The following is a 24853-nucleotide window of genomic DNA, read 5'->3' as shown; positions in this document are numbered from 1 at the left end:
AACACCATTGCACCATCACCATGGTTTCTAACTGTCTATCTCTACATACATATCTCACTGAAGTGGGACCTTTAACAAGAGAGACCATGCCTTTTCCCCATTACCTTTAAAATGACTGATATAAAACGAGTGGCCTGGTGTAGAAGCCAAAAATTTATTTGCTGATTAATAGTGATAATAAGAGAGAATCAATGCCACGTGAAATCTGACGGGAGGATAGAAGAAACTTCACTGCCATGATTTTTCATGTAATTTTTAGGAAACAGCCTTCGTAAATGGCCTTGGTAAATCACAGCACCATCACTGAATTCCTCCTCCTCGGGCTGTCTACCAACCCCCAGGTCCAGACTCTGCTCTTTGTGCTGTTCCTGAACATTTACTTCCTGACCATCTTGGGGAACCTGATGATGCTGCTGATGATCTGGGCTGACTCTCACCTCCACACACCCATGTACTTTTTCCTCAGTCAGCTCTCTTTCCTGGACCTTTGTTTATCTTCAGTTACTGTGCCCAGGATGCTGAGAGACCTCCTATTGGAGATAAAAACCATCTCAGTAAGGAGCTGCCTGGCTCAAGGCTTCTTTGTGTTCATCACTGCAGGGACTGAGGGCTTTCTGCTTTCAGTGATGGCCTACGACCGTTATGCCGCCATCTGCCACCCACTCCTCTATGGACAGATGATGAGGAAACAGCTCTTTGTCAACTTGTATCGGGCTCATGGGGCTTGGGTTTTTTGAATGCACTTATCAACATCCTCCTAGCTACCAACTTGGACTTCTGTGAGAGCCATATCATCAGCCACTACAGCTGTGAGGTGCCCTCTCTCTTTCCTCTGTCTTGCTCTGATATCTCCACCAACCTCATAGTGCTGTTCTGCTCCACCCTGCTTCATGGGTTTGGGACCTTCTCCCCAATCATCTCATCCTATGCCTGCATTGTCTCCACCATTCTGAACATCAGCTCCACCGCAGGCAGAAGCAAGGCCTTCTCCACCTGCTCCTCCCACCTCATGGCAGTGATCTTCTTTTATGGCTCAGGTTTTCTCCGCTATCTCATGCCAACCTCAGGATCCCTCCTAGAGTTGATCTTCTCTGTACAGTATAGTGTGATCACCCCCATGCTGAATCCTCTCATCTACAGCCTGAAGAACAAGGAGGTGAAGGCAGCTCTGAAAAGAACTTTGGAAAAGTATTTGTAACATATCAGGTGCTGAAATGAAAACAAGATGGTGGAGAACTGGAATAAATCTGCATACAAAAGGACATTAAGTGAGTTTACAATAGTAAGGTGTACTTACAATGTCAGATGCTGCAAACTAAATTAGAAGTCCATTAGAAAATGACAGAAAGTAATTATAGGAAGGATAATTTAATTCCTTTTCAAGGCAAACAAATTATGAAATCACCACCTTAATCTAGAAAGTTTTATTATGAACATATTGATTCATTTTTCTCATTCCAGAACATTAGCCTTAGGCTTTCATTTAGTAAAATCATTAGTTTCACTAGTCTATCATTATTTTTTATTGACTTTTGGGAATACACATTTGAGAAAAATGTATGGCCCTGGATCTGTAAGAGAAAAAAGTCATAGATAAGGGTAAACGGCAAGAAAGTTAAAGAATTCCAACTGGGTGGCCATAGAAGACAGGCGTGGAAAGCTGAAAGTTCTGTAGGGAAACAATAAACATATTGAGGCTGTGCTCAGACTCATAAAATTTCCAAGAACTTTTCTGTATGTGTGGGGTGGTAGCCAGATCTCCAGTGTGAGAGGCTGTAAGGAGGCTCTGGGTCTCTAGAAACCTCATTTCTCACATAGTCTTCACTCAGACTTGTATTTTCTACAATTAGCTAATCTTACCCCTGTTCTTTTTCTTATGGAGTGCAGGCTATGAGCTCTAGACAAATAATCTGGTTTTGATCTCATCACAAGTGAATCCTAAACCATCCTGGCCTCTCATCTTTCAGCTGTGAAACAACTGGTCACTGTTTAGGAGCCAGTGGTTTGCTAGCCTTAGGGCACTGCATCACTCCCACATAATTCACTTTTACCTATAAAACATAAACCCATTCTCACAATGCTTCTGATTTGTTTAATCCATATTTTACTATTATCTAATTCACTGTACTTAAGTAACAAGAGGCAAAACTAAGTACAAACTATTCACTTAATTCACGTAATATTAGCTTGCACTTTTGGGGTGCCTGGGTGGCTCAGTCAGTTGAGTGTCCCGACTCTTGATTTCCGCTCAGGTCATGATCTCAGGGTCGTGAGATCGAATCCTGCATTGGACTCCATGCTTGGCATGGAGCCTGCTTAAGATTCTCTCTCCCCCTTGCCTCCCTCTCCTTCTCCCCCCATCACATGTGCACCTCTCTCTTTCTCTCTCTCTCCCTCTCTCTTAAAAAAAAAATTAGCTTGCACTTTTCTCAAGCTTCTTTTGCAAACTCACTTTGTTCCAGTTGTCAGTTATAAGGCTTTTCATCTTCTTCTGGCCATTGACAACTCACAGTAACGGCCTCTTCTCATTTGATAATCCAGAAAACTCTAAATGCATTATCTCCCTCCACAAAGAACAGGATATTCAAGGCCTTCTTTGGATTCTGTGACCTAAGGTGAAGCACAAGCAAACTCTCCAATGTCAAGCTTCCTATGGTGAAGGGGAGTGAAAGGTACTGCACCTGGGATGAAGGCTGGTTGTAGTCAGTGCACAGATGTCACAGAATGACAGTGATTGAGAGAAAGATCCCAAGAGACTCAGTTAAATTCCCTTTAGAATAAGTAAAAGACATGAAATCATAACTGCATGAAGACATCCCTCCAAATCTTAGAGGCTCAGCAGTTGCCCCTTTGGAGGGGCAATGCCCTTGAACTTGATGCCCACAGTGTTACTCTACTGCTTACCATACTGCCTGATAAGTGGAAAGGATCCTCTTTAGGCCTTAGAGAGACTCTTCTAACCATTCCCTCAAGGGTTTTTGTGCTCTTCTGGCCTGCTGAAATTCGAGGATATTGGCATATCCTGCATATTGGCCTTCCCAAGAGGCATAAATAACTGGTAACAGTTAGTATATACCTGAGTGTTTTTTGCTGAAAGGTTGAATTTATGGGAAAATTCTCAATATTAATTTCCCAGGAACACCATTTCCTGAACAGACCTGAAGTCTCTTCCTATAAGACAGGTAACCAAAAAAGCAGCAAATATGCCAGAGCGGGAGGCTTGCAAAGTGACAGTTCATGCTAAGTTTTTCAGTTTTACCCTACTTTCATCATGTTCTTTGCTTTTTTACTTATAACTTTTGCAATCTATTCTATTACTTTTATCACTTTATCGTCATGAAAAATATCTCATTTATCAAGAAATGTACAAAACATGTATATTCCATTGGAAGAGTGCTATTAGAAATCTAAGACAAATAAGTGCATGCATATAATAACTCATCAAAGGTTTATGTCAGGCTGCCAGTCAACCTATCTTAAACACAACACTCTATATAATACAATCTATAAATATCTGTTGCTTACATGAATGAATGAGTGAATAAATGAATGGATAAATGGAGATATGGGTGAATAGATGGACAGATAGATGAATAGATGACTGGATTGAGTGGTAGCCTGGATGATGGAGTTAATAAATGAAAAATTAGATTGATAATTAAGTAGTAGGCATAAGGATAAATGAGTGAATAGATGAATGAACATTGTGGTTTTTAGCAAGCTTCCTGATGTGAACTAAAATGAGCTAGTTTGTGTGATCTGCTCCCTGTGGATCAGGGATCTGTAGGCAGTGCTGAGCTAGCAGATATGTCTTTTTCTAACCCTTTATAGACACAAAAAGAGCTCCATACTCCCCTGAATTTTTTTAAATTTAATTTTATTATATTATGTTAGTCACCATACAATACATCACCAGTTTTTGATGCAGTGATCCACGATTCATTGTTTTTGTACAACCCCCAGTGATCCATACAGTACGAGCCCCCTTAATACCCATCACCAGGCTAACCCACCCCCCCACCACCCCACCTCCCAAAACCCTGTTTGTTTCTCAGAGTCCATAGTCTCTCATGGTTCATCTTTCCTTCCAATTCCCCCCTCCTTCATTTTTCCCTTCCTTCTCCTAATGTCCTCCATACTATTCCTTATGTTCCACAAATAAGTGAAACCATATGATAATTGACTTTATTTTCCTTCCCAGCCTCCTTCATGGTTGGCTTGTTTTTGAAAATGAAGTTCAAGCTGGGGATATTCCTCAAGGAGAGGCCTACATAGTCTTTTTGCCTCATTCTTCCCAGTCTTTTTATATTTTGTAAATCTTGATTAAGGACTTATCTTGTGCCTCGCTCTGCAGGGTGTGTTCAGAGTATCCAAAGTAACATTGAGCCCAATCCCTATCATTAAGGATTAACATTAGTTTAACTGAAGAAGAAAAGAAAAACACCTATTACTAAATATTTTGGATACTAACCCTTTATCAGATATGTCATTTACAAATATCTTCTCCCATTCAGTAGGTTGCCTTTTAGTTTTGTTGATTGTTTCCTTTGCTGTGCAGAAGCTTTTTATTTCGATGTAATCCCAATAGTTTATTTTTGCTTTTTTCCCCCTTGCCTCAGGGGATCTATCCAGAAAAATGTTGCTGTGGCTGATGTCAGAGAAATTACTGCCTGTGCTCTCTTCCAGGATTTTTATGGTTTCCTGTCTCACAATTAGGTCTTTCATGACATTTTGAATTTATTCTTGTGTATGGTGTAAGAAAGTGGTCCAGTTTCATTCTTTTGCGTGTAGCTGCCCAGTTATCCCAACACCATTTATTGAAGAGACTGTCTCTTTCCCATTGGATATTCTTTTCCTTGTTGAAGATTAATTGACCATATAATTGTGGGCTTATGTCTGGGTTCTGTTCCATTGATCTATTTGTCTACTTTTCTGCCAGTTCCATTCTGATTTGATTACCACAGCTTTGTATTATAATGTGAAGTTTGGAATTCTGATGCCTCCAGCCTTGTCTTTCATTTTCAAGATCGCTTTGACTAGTCAGAGTCTTTTGTGGTTCCATACAAATTTTAGGATTCTTTGTTCTAGTTCTATGAAAAATGCTGTTGGTATTTTGATGGGGATTGCATTAAATCTGTAAATTGCTTTGGGTAGTATAGACATTTTAACAATATGTTTTCTTCCAACCCATGAGCATGGAATGTTTTTCCATTACTTTGTGTTGTCTTCAATTTATTTCACCTGTGTTTTATAGTTTTTAGAGTATAAGTCTTTTACATTTTTGGTTAGGTTTATTCTTAGGTATCTTATTATTTTGGGTGCAATTGGAATTTGAATTGTTTTCTTAATTTCTCTTTCTGTTGCTTCATTATTGGTTTATAGAAATGCAGCAGATTGCTGTACATTGATTTTGTATCCTGTGACTTTACTGAATTTGTTTATCAGTTCTAGCAGTTTTTTGGTGGAGTCTTTAGGGTTTTCTATATAGAGTACCATATAATCTGGAAATAGACAAAATTGTACTTCTTCCTTGCTGATTTGGGTGCCTTTTATTTCTTTTTGTCTGATTGATGTGGCTATGACTTATTTTGATGGTTTCTTTTGATGAACAATTTAGTTCTGTTTTACCTTTATTATTTCTTAGCTCTATTTTTTAACTTTAAGAAGTATTTTATAGTTTCCTCCCTTACCTCAACTCCACATCACACACACACACACACACACACACACACACACACACACACAGATTTCAAAATTATCTCTAAGATTAAATGTTCCAAATATATGAAAGATAATAAAGAGGAAAAAGATAAGATAAATGTACATAATTAATTAGTAATGAACTATTACAAAGTCTTTAATTGAAAGTGAAAGACAGACTGAGGAGAACAGGAAGGATTATAGTATCTTCTGCAGAAAATGAATTCTTGACCAGACTATCATAGAGCAAAATCAATGGCCTAGTTTGAAGGGAAAAAATTATTCAAGGGTCAGATCTGGAAAACTATGTAAATTTCTCTAGAGTTGTTTGTAAGAAAAGAGCAACAAATTGAAAGAGCACAGAAGGCTCAGAACTTGTACACCAGGCAGTCAGAAGAGGGAAGGGCATGCTTCAAGGGACTCCATGAGAAATATTAAACAACCATAGCAATAATGAGCAGATGAAGATAAAAAGTATGTGTACATAGAATAAGTAGAAAGTTTGGGTTGCCAGAGGAGGTGGTTGATACATTGTTTCTTTCTCTGTTTTCATCCAAAGTATTATCATCTTTAAATGACCTTGGGAAATCACAGCACAATCACTGAGTTCCTCCTTCTTGGACTGCCTGCTGATCATCATACCCAGGCCCTAGTCTTTGTGCTTTTCCTAGTAATTTACCTCCTGACTCTGTCAGGGAACCTGTTGATGATCTTGGTTATCAGGGCCAATTCTCACCTTCACATGCCCATATACTTCTTCTTCAATCACCTCTCCTTCCTGGATCTCTGTAACTCTTCAGTCACTGTGCCCAAGATGCTAGAGAACCTCCTATCTGGCAAGAAACCCATCTCAGTGGAGGACTGTTTGACCCATGCCTTCTTTGTGCTTGCCTTTGGGGGAACAGAGCTCTGCCTCCTTGCAGTGATGACCTATGACCACTGTGCTGCCATTTGCTACCCTCTACTCTATGGTCAGATGATGAGCAATGAGCTGTGTGTGGGACTGGCATGGGGATCTTGGGGTGAGGCCTTTTTGGATGCTGTCATCAATACCCTCCTAGCTTGAAATTTGGACTTCTGTGAGACTCAAGTCATCTCCAACTTCATTTGTGAGATTCCATCTCTGTTCCCTCTATCCTGCTCCAATAGCTCTGTTAACTTTGCAGTCCTGCTCTGCTCTGCCCTCCTGCATGCCTTTGGGCCCTTCCTTCTGGTCTTCTTCTCTTATACACGTATTGTTGCCACCATCCTGAGCATCAGCTTCACCTCAGGCAGAAGCAAGGCCTTCTCCACCTGCTTGTGGAGAACCTCACAACAGTAAGCTTATTTTATGGCTCAGGTTTTCTTTGCTATCTCATGCCAACCTCAGGTTCCCCATGGGAGTTGGTTTTTTCCATGCAGTACAGTGTGGTCACTCCCCTAGTGAATCCCCTTGTCTACAGCCTAAAGAACAAAGAAGTAAAAACAGCTCTGAAAAACATGTTGCAGAAAAGTTTACAATATCTCAGGTAGCAGAGAACAAGCAGAGGATGATTGGGAAGCAGGGTAGAATTATAACAAAATACCCGAATAATAGGCATTAAGAAAAATTTTTGTTTGCTCATCATGTCAGATATGACAAAATATCTTTTAAAGTCTCCTTTGTTTGGAAATCCACCAAAAAATAGCAAGGTATTTTCTTGCTTTGGTACATATTTTATCTTTCTTAGAGGCAGAAAACATGCATCAGATAACTATTTCAATTCAAGTAATTTGGTTATAGACACAGATTATCCCTTTTGTTTGCAAAACATTAACAAAATGCTTAGCATGGGGGAAATTGTTTGTGTCCTAAATTCTTACATGGATTCCTGTGGGTATTAAACTGGGGATAAAGTTTTGCTACAAGGTAAAAAGCCAGGGTCTCTAAAGGAAGAAAGATATAGACTTGAGACTTGTGGAAGGTGGGTTTAAGATGAGCTCTGATTGAAGAGGGTCTTAGTGGCAAGGCAGATGCAGCTGAAGGTGTCTGAGAAAGGAAATCAGTTTGTTGGTCTGAAGTCCACGCTAGCAGACATCTTCCACAAGCACTGTGAAACATTATCTGCTATGTGGCAAACGGTAGAGAATTTCATTCATTCTAGGGTGGTATAGCAACCCTGCTTCTTTCTTCTTCTAGGTTTTACTGGTGGCTCAGAAAACTTAAGTCTGGTAGAAAGTGATGGGGTTTAGAAAAGAAGTGCATGGAGTAGGGAGAATCCTAGGTAGGAATTTCCTGAGGGGGAAAAAAAGGATGGTCATGGAGATGACTAATCAGAAAAGCTGCATAAACCATCTACCAAAGCATCCTAGACCTCTATAAAACCACTTGCTAATGCATCCTAGAAATCCTAGAAATACAGTACAAAGCCACACAGACACTGTACCCTACTCTACAATATCCTAAATGAAGGTAGATTTATTTAAAAAAAAAAACTTTATTTAAATTAAATTTAATTAACATATAGTGAATTATTAGTTCCAGAGGTAGAATTCAGTGATTCATCAGTTCCATACAACACCCAATGCTCATTTCTTCAAGTGCCCTCCTTAATGCTCATCACCCAATTACCCGATCCCCCCACCCACCTCCTCTCCAGCAACCCTCAGTTTGTTCCCTATAGTTAAGAGTCTCTCATGGTTTGCCTCCCTTCGCTATTTTTGTCTTATTTTATTTTTCCTTCCTTTCCCCTATGTTCATCTGTTTGCTTCTTAAATTCCACATATGAGTGAAATCATATGGTAATTTTCTTTCTCTGATTGATTTATTTCACTTAGCATAATACTCTCTAGTTCCAACCATGTGGTTGCAAATGGCAAGATTTCATTCTTTTTGATGGCTGAGTAATGTTCCATTATATATGTGTGTGTGTGAGAGAGAGAGATATATCACTTCTTCTTTATCCATCCATCTGTCAGTGGACATCTGGGCTCTTCCCTTATTCTGGCTATTGGGACATTGTTGCTATAAACATTGGGGTGCATGTGCCCCTTCAAATCACTGTTTGTATCTTTTGGATAAATACCTAGTAGTGTCAAAAATTAGTTAACCATAGAGTTGAGCATCCATTTCTGGGTTCTCTATTCTGTTCCATTGATCTATGTGTCTGTTTTTGTGCTAGCACCATATTGTCTTGATGATTACAACTTTGTAATACAGCTTAAAGTCTGAAATTGTGATGCCTCCAGCTCTGGTTTTCTTTTCCTTTGGCTATTCAGAGTCTTCTCTGGTTCCATACAAATTTTAGGATTATTTGTTCCAGCTCTGTGAAAAATGTTGATGGTATTTTGATAGTGATTATATTGAATGTGTAGATTGCTGTGGGTAGCATAGCATTTCAACAATATTTGTTCTTCCAATCCATGAACATGGGGTGTTTTTCCATTTCTTTGTGTCTTCCTCAATTTCTTTCATAAGTATTCTATAGTTTTCAGAATACAGATCCTTTACCTCTTTGGTTAGGTTTATTCCTAGGTATCTTATGGGTTTTGGTGCAATTGTAAATGGGATCGATTCCTTGATTTCCCTTTCTGCTGCCTCATTGTTAGTGTATAGAAATGCCACTGACTTCTGTGTATTGATTTTATATCCTGCCACTTTGCTGAATTCCTGTATCAGTTCATGTCACCTGCAAAGAGTGAAAATTTGACTTCTTCTTTGCTGATTTGGATGCCTTTTATTTCTTTTTGTTGTCTGATTACTGTGACTAGGACTTCAGTACTATGTTGAACAACAATGGTGATGGTGGACATACCTGTTGTGTTCCTGACCTTAGAGGAAAAGCTCTCAGTTTTTCCCGTTGAGGGTGATATTAGCTGTGAGCTTTTTGTAGATAGCTTTATGATACTAAGGTATGTTCCCTCTATCCCTACACAGCAGAGAGTTTTTATCAACAAAAGCATGTTGCATTCTATCAAATGCTTTTTCTGTATCTATTGAAAGGATCATATGGTTCTTATCCTTCCTTTTATTAATGTGGTGATTCACACGGATTGATTTGTGGATGTTGAACCACACTTGCAGCCCAGGAATAAATCCCACTTGGTCATGGTGAATAATCCTTTTAATGAACTGTTGGACCCAATTAGCTAGTATCTTGGTGAGAATTTTTGCATCCATGTTCATCAGGGATATTGGTCTGTAATTCTCCTTGTTGGTGGGGTCTTTGTCTGGTTTTGGGATCAAGGTATTGCTGGCCTCAAAGAAAGAGTGAAGTATTCCTTCCTTGTCTATTTTTTGAAACAGTTTCAGGAGAATAGGTATTAATTCTTCTTTAAATGTTTGGTAGAATTCTCCTGGGAAGACATCCAGCCCTGGACTCTTATTTGTTAGGAGATTTTTGATTACTGCTTGCTGGTTACTGCTTGCTGGTTATGGGTCTGTTCAGGTTTTCTATTTCTTCCTCTTTCAGTTTTGGTAGTTTATAAATTTCTAGGAATGTATCCATTTCTTCCAGATTGCCTAATTTGTTGGCATATAGTGGCTCATAATACGTTCTTATAATTGTTTGTATTTCCTCGGTGTTGGCTGTGATCTCTCCTCTTTCATTCATGATTTTATTTATTTGGGTCCTTTCTCTTTTCTTTTTGATAAGTTTGGCTAGGGGGTTATCAATCTTATTAATTCTTTCAAAGAACCACCTCTTAGTTTTGTTGATCTGTTCTACTGGCTTTTTAATTTCTATATCATTGATTTCTGCTCTAATCTTTATTAATTCTCTTCTCCTACTTTATTTGCTGTTCTTTTTCCATCTCCTTTAGGTTTAAGGTTAGACTGTGTATTTGAGACTTTCCTTGTTTCTTGAGAAAGGCCTGTATTGCTATATACTTCCCTCTTAGGACCACTTTGCTGCATCCCAAGAGTTCTGAAATATCATGTTTTCATTTTCATTTGCTTCCATGCATTTTTTAAATTCTTTTTTTTAATTTTTTTATTATGTTATGTTAGTCTCCATACAATACATCATTAGTTTTTGATGTGGTGATCCACAATCCATTGTTTTAGTATAACACCCAGTGCTCCATGCCGTACGTGCCCTCCTTAATACCCATCACTGGGCTAACCAACCCCCCCTGCCCCCTCCCCTCTAAACCCTGTTTGTCTCTCAGAGTCCATAGTCTCTCATGGTTCATCTCTCCCTCCAATTCCCCCCCCTCGTTTTTCCCTTCCTTCTCCTAATGTCCTCCATGCTATTCCTTATGTTCCACAAATAAGTGAAACCGTATGATAATTGACTTTCTCTGCTTGACTTATTTCACTTAGCATAATCTCCTCCAGTCCCATCCATGTTGATGTAAAAGTTGGGTATTCATCCTTTCTGATGGCTGAGTAATATTCCATTGTATATATGGACCACATCTTCTTTATCCATTCATCTGTTGAAGGGCATCTTGGCTCTTTCCACAGTTTGGCTATTGCAGACATTGCTGCTATGAATTGGGGTGCATATGGCCCTTCTTTTCACTACATCTGTGTGTTTGGGGTAAATACCCAGAAAGCAAAAATGGACAGGGAAAGAAACAACAAATGTTGGAGAGGTTGTGGAGAAAGGGGAATCCTCTTATGCTGTTGGTGGGAATGCAAGTTGGTACAGCCACTTTGGAAAACAGTGTGGAGGTTCCTCAAAAATTTAAAAATAGAGCTACCCTATGACCCAGCAATTGCACTTCTGGGTATTTACCCTAAATTCTTCTTTAATTTCCTCATTGACCCATTCATTTTTTAGTAGGATGCTGTTTAATCTTGAAGGTATATTTAATACTAAGTTGTGGGAATGACTCAATGGCCAAAAGGGAGAAGGATGAAGGGAGTCTTAGAGAAGCAAAAAAGAATGAAGAAATTATTCCAACCCTAGGCTGAAGCTGATAATTCTACATTGGCTGCTGTGCTGCTGGGGCCCCAGAGACGGGACCACTGAGGATAGGAATCACAGTGATGCCAGGACTGCTGGAAAACTGCTGCACTACTCCTGCCATAATCAGAATGTGGCTGCAGTGTCCCACCACTGCCTCCTGTGCCTCTTCTTCCTCCTCCTCCTCCTCTTTTTCTCCTTGTTCTTCTCCTTCTTATTCATACACTTAAACAGACCACTGCCTCCAATTGGCTAAATGTAACCAGAAACCTATTAGCAAGAGAATCTGGGAAATGTCAGGCTTGGCTTCTAGCCCAAGCAATGTAAAATCAAGAATATAAGGGTGAGGGGCGCCTGGGTGGCTCAGATGGTTAAGCATCTGCCTTCAGCTCAGGTCATGATCCCAGGGTCCTGGGATCGAGCCCCACATCGGGCTCCTGGCTCAGCGAGGAGCCTGCTTCTCCCTCTGCCTCTGCCTCTCTCCCTGCTCATGCTTTCTCTCTCTCTCTCTCTGTATCTCTGTGTCTCAAATGAACAAATAAAAAATCTTTAAAAAAAAAAAAAAAGAATATAAGGGTGAATATAGAGTTTGTAAATGTGACACTCTTGGGTCAAGAAAAGAAGGTTTCCAGACCTTGGAAACCATGGTCTGTACATGCCCTGCAGAGCAATCAGTTGCTTAGCTTAAAGGATGGATCTCAGACATTCACTGCCCCAATGAATGCATAGAAATGTAGGCAAAGGACATATGTGACTTCTGTAACTCTATGCCAAGGCAAAATATTGTAATTTGGGGCTCTAACAGTCCTGTGAGGGTTTTTTGTTAATTTCATTTTATTCTATTATGTTATGTTAGTCACCATACATGATTAGTTTTTGATGTAATGATCCATGATTCATTATTTTCGAATAACACCCAGTGCTCCTTGCAATACGTGCCCTGCTTAATACCCATCACCGGGCTAACTCATCCCCCCACACCCCTCCCCTCTAAAACCCTCAGTTTGTTTCTCAGAGTCCATAGTCTCTCATGGTTCATCTCCCCCTCCAATTCCCCCCCTTCAATTATCCCTTCCTTCTCCTAATATCCTCCATGCTGTTCCTTATGTTCCACAAATAAGTGAAACCATAAGATAATTGACTTTCTCTGCTTGACTTATTTCACTTAGCATAATCTCCTCCAGTCCCATCCATGTTGATGCAAAAGTTGGGTATTCATCCTTTCTGATGGCTGAGTAATATTCCATTGTATATATGGACCACGTCTTCTTTATCCATTCATCTGTTGAAGGGCATCTTGGCTCTTTCCACAGTTTGACTATTGTGGACATTGCTGCTATGAACATTGGGGTGCATATGGCCCTTATTTTCACTACATCTGTGTCTTTGGAGTAACTACCCGTAGTGCAATTGCTGGGTCACAGGGTAGCTCTATTTTTAATTTTCTGAGGCACTTCCACACTGTTTTCCAAAGTGGCTGTATCAACTTGCATTCCCACCAACAGTGTAAGAGGATTCCTCTTTCTTCACAACCTCTCCAACATTTGTCCTTTCTTGCCGTGTCAATTTTTGCCATTCTAACTGGTGTAAGGTGGTATCTCAATGTGGTTTTGATTTGAATTTCCCTGATGGCTAATGATGATGAACATTTTTTCATGTGTCTGTTGGGCGTTTGTATGTCTTCCTTGGAGAAGTGTCTGTTCATGTCTTCTGCCCATTTTTTGACTTGATTATTTGTTTTTTGGGTGTTGAGTTTGAGAAGTTCTTTATAGATTTTGGAAATCAGCACTTTGTGTGTAGTGTCATTTGTAAATATCTTGTCCCATTCTGTGGGTTGCCTCTTGGTTTTGTTGACTGTTTCCTTTGCTTTGCAAAAGTTTTTTATCTGATGAAGTCCCAAAAGTTCATTTTTGCTTTTGTTTCACTAGCCTTTGGAGATGTATCTTGAAAGAAGTTGCTGTGGGCGATGTCAAAGAGGTTACTGCCTATGTTCTCCTCTGGGATTTGGATGGATTCCTGTCTCACATTGAGGTCTTTCATCCATTTTGAGTTTATCTTTGTGTATGGTGTTAGAGAATGGTCAAGTTTTATTCTTTTGTATATAGCTGTCCAATTTTCCCAACACCATTTATTGAAGAGACTATCTTTTTTCCATTGCATATTTTTTCCTGCTTTGTCAAAAATTATTTGACCATAGAGTTGAGAGTCCATATCTGGGCTCTCTATTTGTTCAATTGGTCTATATCTCTGTTTTTGTGCCAGTACATGCTGTCTTGGTGATCACTGCTTTGTAATATAGCTTGAAATCTGGCAATGTGGTGCCCCCAGCTTTGTTTTTCTTTTTCAACATTTCCTTGGCAATTTGGGGTCTTTTCTGATTCCATACAAATTTTAGGATTGTTTGTTCCAGCACTTTGAAAAATGTCATTGGAATTTTGATCGGGATGGCATTGAAGGTATAGATTGCTCTGGGTAGCACAGACATTTTAACAATGTTTATTCTTCCGATCCATGAACATGGAATGTTTTTCCATTTTTTGTGTCTTCTTCAATTTCTTTCATGAGTGTTCTGTAGTTCCTAGAGTATAGATCCTTTACCTCTTGGTTAGGTTTATTCCAAGATATCTTATGGGTTTTGGTGCTATTGTAAATGGAATAGTTTCTCTAATTTCTCTTTTTACAGTTGCATTGTTAGTGTATACGAAAGCAACAATTTTTGTGCATTGATTTTGTATCCTGCCACATTACTAATTGCTGTATGAGTTCTAGTAATTTGGGGGTGGGGTCTTTTGGATTTTCCATATAAAGTATCATGTTATTTGTGAAGAGAGAGAGTTTGACTTCTTCTTTGCCAATTTGATTACCTTTTATTTCTTTTTGTTGTCTGATTGCTGTTGCCAGGACTTCTCGTACTATGTTGAACAATAGTGGCGAGAGTGGGCATCCTTGACATGTTCCTGATCTTAAGGGAAAGGCTCTCAGCTTTTCCCCATTGAGGATGATGATATTCACTGTGGGCTTTTCATAGATGGATTTTATGAACTTAAGGAATGTTCCTTCTATCCCTATACTCAAGAGTTTTAATCAGGAAAGGATGCTGTATTTTGTCAAATGCTTTTTGTGCATCAATTGAGACACCATATGGTTCTTCTCCCTCCTCTTAATGTGTTCTATCACATTGATGACTTGCGAATGTTGAACCACCCTTGCATCCCGGGGATAAATCCCGCTTGGTCGTGGTGGATGATCCTTTTAAGGTATTGTTGGATCCTGTTAGCTAGGATTTTGTTGAGGATTTTGGAATCCATATTCATCAGAGTTATCGGTCTGAAATTCTCCTTTTTGAAGGGGTCTTTGCCTGGTTTGGGGATTAAGGTAATGCTGGCCTCATAGAATGAGTTTGGAAGTTTTCCTTCTGTTTCTATTTTTTGAAACAGCTTCAGAAGACTAGGTGTTATTTCTTCTTTGAATGCTTGGTAGAATTCCCCAGGGAATCCATCAGGCCCTGGACTCTTGTTTTTTGGCAGGTTTTTAATCACTGCTTCAATCTCATTACTGGTTATTGGCCTATTCAGGTTGTCAATTTCTTCCTGTTTCAGTCTTGGCAGCTTATAGGTTTCCAGGAAGGCCTCCATTTCATCCAGAATTTCATGTAAGAGATCGCAGTCTGTTCTTGTTTATTGGCATATAGCTCTTGATAATAACTTCTAATAATTGTTTCTATTTCCTTGGTGTTAGTCGTGATCTCTCCCCTTTCATTCATCATTTTATTATTTTGGGTCCTTTCTCTTTTCTTTTGGATAAGTCTGGCTAATGGTTTATCAATCTTATTAATTCTTTCAAAGAACCAGCTTCTAGTTTCATTGATCTGATCTCCTGTGTTTCTTGTTTCTAATTCATTGATCTCTGCTCCAATCTTAATTATTTCTCTTCGAATGCGTGGCTTAGGCATCGTTTGTTGCTTTTTCTCTAGTTCTTTAAGGTGTAGAGTTAGTTGGTGAATTCGGGATTTTTCTATTTTTTTGAGTGAGGCTTGGATGGCTATGTATTTCCCCCTTAGGTCCGCCTTTGCAGCATCCCAGAGGTTTTGGACCGATGTGTCTTTGTTCTCATTGGTTTCCATGAATTGTTTAAGTTTTTCTTTGATTTCCTGGTTGACCCAAACATTCTTGAGCAGAGTGGTCTTTAGCTTTCAAGTGTTTGAATTTCTGCCAAAATTTTCTTGTGATTGAGTTCCATTTTTAAAGCATTATGGTCTGAAAATATGCAGGGAATAATCTCAATCTTTTGGTATCGGTTGAGACCTGATTTGTGACCCAGTACATGGTCTATTCTGGAGAAAGTTCCATGTGCGCTCTAGAGTAATGAGTATTCTGTTGTTTTAGGGTGGAATGTTCTGTAAATATCTATGAGGTCCATCTGGTCCAGTGTGTCATTCAAAGCTCGTTTCTTTGTTGATTTTTCTGCTTAGGTGATCTGTCTATTGCTGAGAGTGGAGTATTGGGGTCTCCTACAATTAACGTATTGTTATCAATATGACTATTTTGGTTAACAGTTGGCTTATGTAGATGGCTGCTCCCATATTGGGGATATAGATATTTACACTTGTTAGATCTTCTTGTTGGATAGACCCTTTAAGAATGATATAGTGTCCTTCTGTGTCTCTAACTACAGTCTTTAGCTTGAAATCTAATTTGTCTGATATAAGAATTGCTACCCAGCTTTCTTTTGCTGTCTGTTGGCATGGAAGATGGATCTTCATCCCTTCACTTTCATTCTGGATGTATCTTTAGGTTCAAAATGAGTCTCTTGTAGACAGCATATGGATGGGTCCTGTCTTTTTATCCAATCTGCAACCCCATGCCATTTTATGGGAGCATTTAGGCTGTTCATGTTGAGAGTGAATATTGAAAGATATGAATTTACTGTCATCATGTTGCCTGTGAAGTCCTTGTTTCTTTAGATTGTCTCTGTAAATTTCTGTTCTATATCACTCTGGTGCTATTTCTCCTTTTCTAGAACTCCCCTTAATATTTCTTGCAGGGCCAGCTTAGTGGTCACATATTCTTTCAGTTTCTGCCAGTCTTGGAAGCTCTGCATCTCTCCATCCATTCTAAATGACAGCCTTGCCAGATAAAGTATTCTTGGATGCATGTTCTTCTCATTAATACCCTGAATATGTCTTGCCAGGCCTTTCTGGCTTGCCAGGTCTCTGTGGATAGGTCTGACGTTATTCTGATGTTTCTCTCTCTGTACACAAGGAATCCCTTCCCCCTTACTGCCCTTAAGATGGTTTCCTTGGTTCTAAGATTTATCAGTTTTACTGTTACATGATGGGGCATTGGCCTGTTTTCCTTGATCTTGGGAGGGGTCCTTCTGCCTCTAGGACACGAATGTTTGTTTCATTCCCCAGATTAGGGAAGTTCTCAGCTACAATTTGCTCAGATATATCTTTTAGTCCTCTCTCTCTCTCCTCCCCCTCAGGGATCCCAATAATTCTGACATTGGAACATTTCATGGTGTCACTTATTTCTCTTATTCTGTTTTCATGGATTTTGAGTAGTTTCTCCCTGGCCTCCTCTTTATCCTTTTCTATCATTTGGTCTTCTAGATCACTAATTTGTTCTTCTGCCTCACTTACCCTAGCTGTTAGATTATCTAGATTAGATTGTATCTCATTGATAGCATTTTTAAGTTCTGTCATTCAGCTTTCATATCTGCCCTTAGAGACTTTGTGTTGCCATTAATTGATTTCTCCATTCTAGCTACTGTCTTCATAACTGCTACCTTGAATTCCATTTCTGACATCTTGGTTATAACTGTATCCATTTGTAAATCTGTGGCAGAAGTCACAGTCTCTGAGTCTTTCCTATTTTGGGGGTTCCTCCTCCTAGTCATTCTGTTGAGGGGTGGTTGAGGGAATGTACAGAGTCCAAATTATTGACCACAACCCAAGCAAGATGTACCTGTTTTATAGGGACCTTAGGGTTGTTGTCCTCTTGTTTTCCCAGCCTGTCTTCTGGAGGGGCCTGCCGTACTGTTACTCGGGCAACCGTGTTTGGGCAGAGTTGCCCTGCACCCTGTGGTGGGGGATGGGCTCAGTGAAAACTGGTTTTTGGGGGCTTTTGTTCTCTGGCGGCTTTCCCTGGTGGCTTTCCATGTCTCTTCTGAGAGTCGGAGCAGAAGAGATCGTTTCCAATCCTCTGCCTCAGAACAGAGAGATCACAATCTGTTCTTCAGTGAGCTCTCCAGGCCACACTCTCTCTGTTTCTGTCTGTGCTGCTATAAACTGCAGCATCCTGGGTTGTGCGCCCCTCAGCCGCGCTCCCAGTCCTCGCCTCCAGGTCAGGGCATGGGGGCGTGTCTCTGCCCTTTGTGCTTCTAAAACTGCCAGCCACCCCCAGTTCACTCAGGTGGCCCTGCCACTCCAGGTTTCAGTCTGGGGGGCTGCCCTAAAGTCCTTTACCCGTGCTACCGGTCTGTGAGTCTGTGCTCCATCCCCAGCATGGGAGGCTTTTGAGAACTAGCGGTGCAGGATCCCCACGGCTCCCTTCCCCTTCTGTTTGTCTTCTGATATGTGCCCACAGAATCACGGCTCCCCACTTCATACCTGGAAACCAACCACCTGTGATATTCTGTTTGTAGAGATCCAGATCTATCTTCTTACATCTCAGGCTGATTCCATGGGTGTTCAGAGTGGTCTGGTAGATATCCAGCTCAGTTCCTGGGACCGGTTGGAATAGGGTCCCCAACTCCTCTGCCATCTTTTTGGGAAATTCTGTCCTGTGAATTTTTCTCCAAACTCTAAGAACTTTGGAAATTACCAGGCAGCCTTCTGAAAGAGGCTGTTTAAGGCTTTCTCTTACAATTTTGTGTTTATGAATTTCCTTTAAAAGTTTATAAACTTCCTTTCATGTTATTACTGTCTGACTCTGTTATCAAAACAGGCTATGCTTACAACTTTACATTAATATTACCTTCAAATATCTTTGAAAATCACTCAATTGTTTTTAGTGATTACTTGTATAAATCCCAGATATGTCTAAATCCAAGTATCTGCATATCAGAAAAGAAAAAGAAACATCCATCTAGCCCTTTATTATCCTTTGAATTCAGAAACAGATCTTGATGTGATATGCGCCCTGTTTGCTTATATAATGTCCAGAGAAGTGGCACAGCCTTCTAACAGAACACTAGATTTTGCTTTCTGAGTCTCCCCTCTCTTTGTTTTGTATGTACAGCTCCTTTTCTGTCTATAAGAATATATATATCACAGGTGCCTGGGTGGTTCAGTTGGTTAAGCTACTGCCTTCGGCTCAGGTCATGATCCTGGAGTTCCAGGATCGAGTCCCGCATCGGGCTCCCTGCTCAGTGGGGAGTCTGCTTCTCCCTCTGACCCCTCCTCCCTCTCATGCTCTCTGTCTCTCATTCTCTCTCTCTCTCAAATAAATAAATAAATCTTTAAAATAAATAAATAAAATAAAAAGAATATATATATCACAAACCTTAATTCAATTTCCCCATTTGAGGCTATTTAGCCTAGTTTAAAAAAAAAAAAAAGCAGTTTTTAAGGTCTTATGATATAAATTTTAATCCTGACTCCACCACTTAATAACTTTATAAACTTGGACCAGATACTCCACTGTGCCTCAGTTTCCTCATTTGGGGTAAATGAGGGTAATAAAATTCCAGCTCATAGAGTTATTGTGAGGAATTAGTTATCATACCTAAAATGTGCGGGACAAAACCTGGAATTTGGTATGTAATTAATAAATCTTCATTATTATTTTTGCTCTGGTCTCATTCTCTTCTAAAAAACATACGAGTTTTTAGCATTAATGCACATCTAAATCTTCTTCAATCTGGCCAATGCTCCCACTGTTCCTTATAGACAACAATACATTGTAAGTCTAAAATCCAATGGGGGGGGGTGCCTGGGTGGCTCAGTTGGTTAAGTGACTGCCTTTGGCTCAGGTCATGATCCCAGGGTCCTGGGATCGAGCCCCGCATCGGGCTCCCTGCTCAGCGGGAAGCCTGCTTCTCCCTCTCCCACTCCCCCTGCTTGTGTTCCCTCTCTCGCTGTCTCTTTCTGTGTCAAATAAATAAATAAAATCTTTTTTAAAAAATAAAAAAAATAAAATCCAATGGGTATTTTGTATTTCTAATCATTCAGAATCAAACTGCTGTATTTGTCACTGTTGATTGCTCAGTCCTTCACCATCTCTTCCTTGGCTTTCATGACCTGCCTTCAACAGTTTCCCTGAAAACCTCCCTGATTGTTGACACAATTGATCACTAAAATATTCATCTGAGAGATATTTATGAATTCAAATCATGAGGGCAAAGGAAAATAACCTGAGATCAATGAACAGCTTCCCTTTGCTTTCCCAAATGTGACATACTGAGACCAAGCACATAAAGGATGTTGCCATCTACTTTGCCTCCTTTCAAACTCACTAAACACCTGAGAGTTTTCATCAAAATCAAAGCTTCAAGATAGAAGTTCCGAAAGGCCACACTAAATAGAATCCCTTGAGTTTTTAAAAATTTTTTGTTTTGTGTGTGAGTCTAAAGTTGGACTTCAAGCTATGACTCCAGAGAATAAAAAACATTGGCTCCTTGGTCTCCTGGGGTGTCAGGCTCTGCTGGCCAATTACTAATTACTGACTGCCTAATCTACACCTGCCCTTCTGAAGGGTTATATCTGGGAATCACTCACTTCATGGATTCTCCTAGTACAACAGTATTTAGAGTCAGAGAGAAAACTAAAAAAAAGGATGCCAAAGGATTTGGACTTGAGACTACCAGAGAGAAGCCCTCCATACCTTTTGTGGAGGATTTGAGAGTCTTCATATAGCCAGGAGGAGAAAAAGGCAGGACCAAGCTAGAGCTCAGAGGATATGTGCTTTTGAAGCTTCAGCCTTTGAGTACCTAGCTCTTAGGTAAATTATTTTCATGGCCTTACTGTAACTTCCCTTAGAAAAAAAAATTTATAATCTGAAGTTCCTGTAATTAGTCCTCGTGAACATGGAGATCTCATGGCCTGAGGTAAAAATCAGAGCAACTGGAAATCTTCTGAGCCACAAAAGCCCAGAGCTCGGTAATGTCTCAAGGACCACTCTGGAGTTCTCTCCCGCCACCCCCGGATAAATTCTTTTCCTCTCTTCATATACCTTCTCTTTCTGGCTCTCTGAGGTGTGTCTTTTCACCCTGGGTCTTCTTGTAGACTTTTTGTTTGCTGGATACTGAGCCCCCAAATCTAGGCAGATTCATATTCTTTATGAATTGAAGTCTATGTGTTCACCTACTCTGAGCAACTACTTGGGAAAAACTCTCTGGCCTTGATGACTGATGTTGGGCAATGGGAATGGGGACTTCATGCATTCTGGGTACAAACTCTGCATTGCCTAGGCCCTAAGATTATAATGATAGCAGAGTAAAGCAACTGGGAGCATAATTGTCAGAGAAGGATTAGTCAGAGTACATCATCAGAGTAGATGGCATATGTTTATCCTTTTCTAGGATCCACTTACATGTGCCACAGAAAGTTAATTATTTTGTTATTAATAACTCCCTCAATCTCTCAAATGGTTCAAACTGATGCAGGTGCTGAAGCACACAGGAAGAGGAGCAGAAGTCAAGAAATATTTAAGAAAAATTTTGCTCATGTTCCTTTTCCATGCCTTCCTACTTTCAGCCATTCTCCCAATTCAGGGGACTCCCAGGTTCCTAGGGGATTTAAAATGCCTCTAAGTATACAAACTTTCCCACTTTTGGTCAGTAAATAGAGGAAATACTAAATCTCTCTCTCTCTTCCTTTTTGTTATTAATCCATCTGTCCCAGCATTTGTGAAATTAACTAACATTTTTAAAGTAAATACATTTGAGATTGACAAAGTGTTAAGAAACCTATGTTTGTTCTCTTTGTTGAAGGAGGTTTCCCAACAACTTGTCCCTTTGGAAAGGATGTGATTAGGGTACATTATCAAACTGCCTGAGCTCAAATTCCAAGTTCTCCAGTTGGTGCCTATTTGACCTTGGGCAGGGTTCTTAAATGCTGTCTACCTCAGGTCCTCATCTGTTTAAAAGAAATAAAAAGGATAAGAAGATAAAATGGCTGCATCATGGAACATGTATGAGAAAAAAGTAGGATTCATGATAACATGTTTCAGTCTTACCCCAAAGATGAAATTTACAACATATGTGAAAGCGATTGTAAAAAAGCTAAAGGAAGACAAAATAATGTCATTGAGCAACTTAGCAAGGTTTTAAATGGGAGTAAGAAACTGAGTGATAGAGGAGAAATGACAAGTTTTGAAACATCCACTATAGACAGTCCTTTAAAATATGCAAATTGTAGGTAATATTGCTAAGCAGTTTCAATTGAAGGAAATTGACTACATTAGTCATGGTCCACGTCTGGACGAATTTGTGAATTCCTTCAGCAATCTCTGAGATAGAATATCAACCACAGGGTAATATCATACTGAGATTGACCTATTCAGAATTGAAGCAGAATATCAGGATTGGAAGAAAGGATCTAAAAAAAATCAATGAGGAAAAATATGAAATATAAGCTAGTTGAGTTCAAGCCCCTGTCTTCTGGTAATTGAGTGTAATCAACAGAGGTTTGAGGTTTATGCCTATTTTTATTTCTAGGAAATATCCTCTCTAAATGGCTTTGAGGAAGCACAGTACCATCACAGAGTTCATCCTCCTTGGCCTGTCTGTTGACTCCCACATCCAGGTTCTGCTCTTTGTGCTTTTCCTTGGGATTTACCTCTTGACTATAATGGGAAATCTGTTGATGTTGTTGGTAATCAGGGCAGATTCCCAACTACACACACCTGTGTACTTCTTCCTGAGTCACCTCTCTTTCATGGACTTTTGTTTCTCTACTGCCATAGTGCCCAGGCTGCTCGAGATCCTCCTGTCTTGGAGAAAAACCATCTCAGTGGGGGGCTGCCTGGCTCAAGTCTTCTTTCTGTTTGACTTTGGAGGAACAGAAGTCTGCCTACTGTCAACAATGGCCTATGACCATTATGCTGCTATCTGTTCCCACTCCTCTATGACCAGGTAATGAATAATCAGCTGTATATGCAGCTTGTGTGGGGCTCATGGAGCCTGGGCTTTCTAGATGCACTCATTAACATCCCCTTGATAATGAACTTGGACTTCTGTGAGGCCAAAACCATCCATCACTATAGCTGTGAGCTGCCCTCTCTCTTCCCTTTGTCCTGCTCTGATGTCTCTACCAACCTCACTGTCCTGGTCTGTTCCACACTCCAGCATGGCATTGGTACATTCTTCCTGATCTTCTTCTCCTATGTGCACATTGTCTCCACCATCCTGAGCATCATCTCCACCTTGGGCAGAAGCAAGGCCTTCTCCACCTGCTTCTCTCACCTCACCACAGTGATCATTTATGGCTCAGCTTTCCTCCGTCATCTCATGCCAACCTCAGGCTCACCTCTGGAGCTGATCTTCTCCATACAGTATGGTGTGGTCACTCCCCTAGTGAATCCCTTCATCTACAGCCTGAAAAACAAGGAGGTTAAAAATGCACTGAGAAGAACCTTGGGCAAGTTTTTGCAACAGTCAGGTAGCAAACAATGGCTGGAGATGATTAGGCATTAGGCTCAAACTGCATGCATGAAGATATCTGTTGAATTGATGTTAAGTAAAATTGCTGAATGCACATCTTGTTAAATGTTGACATATGTCTTAGTAAATAATTTTACCAGGCAAATTCAGTATATTTTCTTCTAATTTTTTCTATACATAGAGATTTTAATTGAAAAATTATTGAGTAGTCTCAATAATGTAAAAGCATGGATCATTTTAAATTTTCCATCATTGAATATAGGTGGGTTCTATAAAATGATCCTTACCTATTTCTAAATAGATTTAAATCAGATTTTTAGCATTTTGACCTATTTTTATTAAAATATACAAAAACAATGAATCATCAATCACTACATCAAAAACTAATGATGTATTGTATGGTGACTAATATAACATAATAAAATTAAATTAAATTTAAAAAATAAAATATAACATACATACAGAAAAGTGTACAGCATATAAGGCTACAGCACAATAAATTTTCTCAAAGAGAATATGATCAAAAAGCTGGCAACCAGGAGGAGGAGCATGATGGCAGAGGAGTAGGAGACCTAATTTTGTCTGGTCCCAGGAATTCAGCTAGATAAGGATCAAACTATTCTGAACACCTACGAACTCAACAGGAGATAAAAGAAAAGAATAGCAGCAACTCTGAACAGAAAAGCGACCACTTTCTGGAAGGTAGGACATGCAGAAAAGTGAATCCGAGGCAATATTCAGGAAGATAGACAGCAGGGGAGGGGACCTCTGTCAGCTGCTACTGGCAAGTGATACAGCAGCGGCGCACAAAATCGGAACTTCTAGAAGTTGGCTCTGCTGAGGGACGTCGCTCCAGTGGCTAAGTGGTGGGGGGGGGCGGGGTGGAACCCTCTTTTTCTCAGCTTATTTTCCATCATTTGGTCTTCTATATCACTAATTCTCTCTTCTGCCTCATTTATCCTAGCAGTTAGAGCCTCCATTTTTTATTGCACCTCATTAATAGCCTTTTTGACTTCGACTTGGTTAGATTTTAGTTCTTCTATTTCTCCAGAAAGGGTTTCTCTAGTATCTTCCATGCTTTTTTTAAGCCCAGCTAGTATCTTTATAATCATCATTCTGAACTCTAGTTCCAACATCTTACTAATGTCCATATTGATTAGGTCCCTGGCAGTACTGCCTCTTGTTCTTTTTTATGATGTGATTTTTTCCGTCTTGTCATTTTGTCCAGAGGAGAATAGATGAATGAGAGAACAGAATGCCAACAAGGTAACAATGACCCCAGAAAAATATACACTAAACAAATCAGAAGAGGCCTGAAACCGGGAGAAAGGAAAGGGAAAGAAAGAAAAAAGAAAAGAAAAGAAAAAAGAAAAAGTAAAAGATAAAAAACAAACAAACAACAACAACAAAAAAACAGAATATGATCAAATATGATCAGGCTGGTGCATAGATCAGTGCCACACACTAGATTTTGGGTATATTTTGGTCTGTTATAAGAAAGTGCCTCCCAAAATTTCAAAGAAAGAAAAACTTATATATGTACAAAAATAAGGGTAAATATGATGAAGGGATGAAATATGATTGTAAAGATGAAAATTTAAAAAAATTTTATAAAAGGAATTGATAAGATTAGAAGTTGGTTGAAAAAAGAAAGAAGAGAAATTTTAAAAAGCATGGGG

The 24853-nt window shown here is 39.7% G+C and overlaps 2 protein-coding genes and 1 pseudogene across 2 annotated transcripts; all 3 read left to right on the top strand.

Moving 5' to 3' along the window:
• The first annotated feature begins 275 nt into the window (after nucleotides 1-275).
• On the top strand, nucleotides 276-1198 carry LOC110593618 (olfactory receptor 8S1-like). Its single transcript, XM_044914867.1, is given in 2 exon segments — nucleotides 276-696; nucleotides 699-1198. Coding segments are annotated over 2 exon segments (921 nt in total).
• A 5076-nt stretch (nucleotides 1199-6274) lies between these two features.
• LOC110593619 lies at nucleotides 6275-7212 on the top strand (annotated as a pseudogene).
• Nucleotides 7213-22245: 15033 nt separating this feature from the next.
• On the top strand, nucleotides 22246-23207 carry LOC110593571 (olfactory receptor 8S1-like). The gene is given in 2 exon segments (XM_044915206.1): nucleotides 22246-22621; nucleotides 22624-23207. Coding segments are annotated over 2 exon segments (960 nt in total).
• Nucleotides 23208-24853: the final 1646 nt, after the last annotated feature.

The sequence above is a fragment of the Neomonachus schauinslandi genome, chromosome 5 (genome assembly GCF_002201575.2).
Source record: "Neomonachus schauinslandi chromosome 5, ASM220157v2, whole genome shotgun sequence".
NCBI classification, from domain to species: Eukaryota; Metazoa; Chordata; class Mammalia; order Carnivora; family Phocidae; genus Neomonachus; species Neomonachus schauinslandi.
This window is presented reverse-complemented; position numbering and strand designations above follow the sequence as displayed.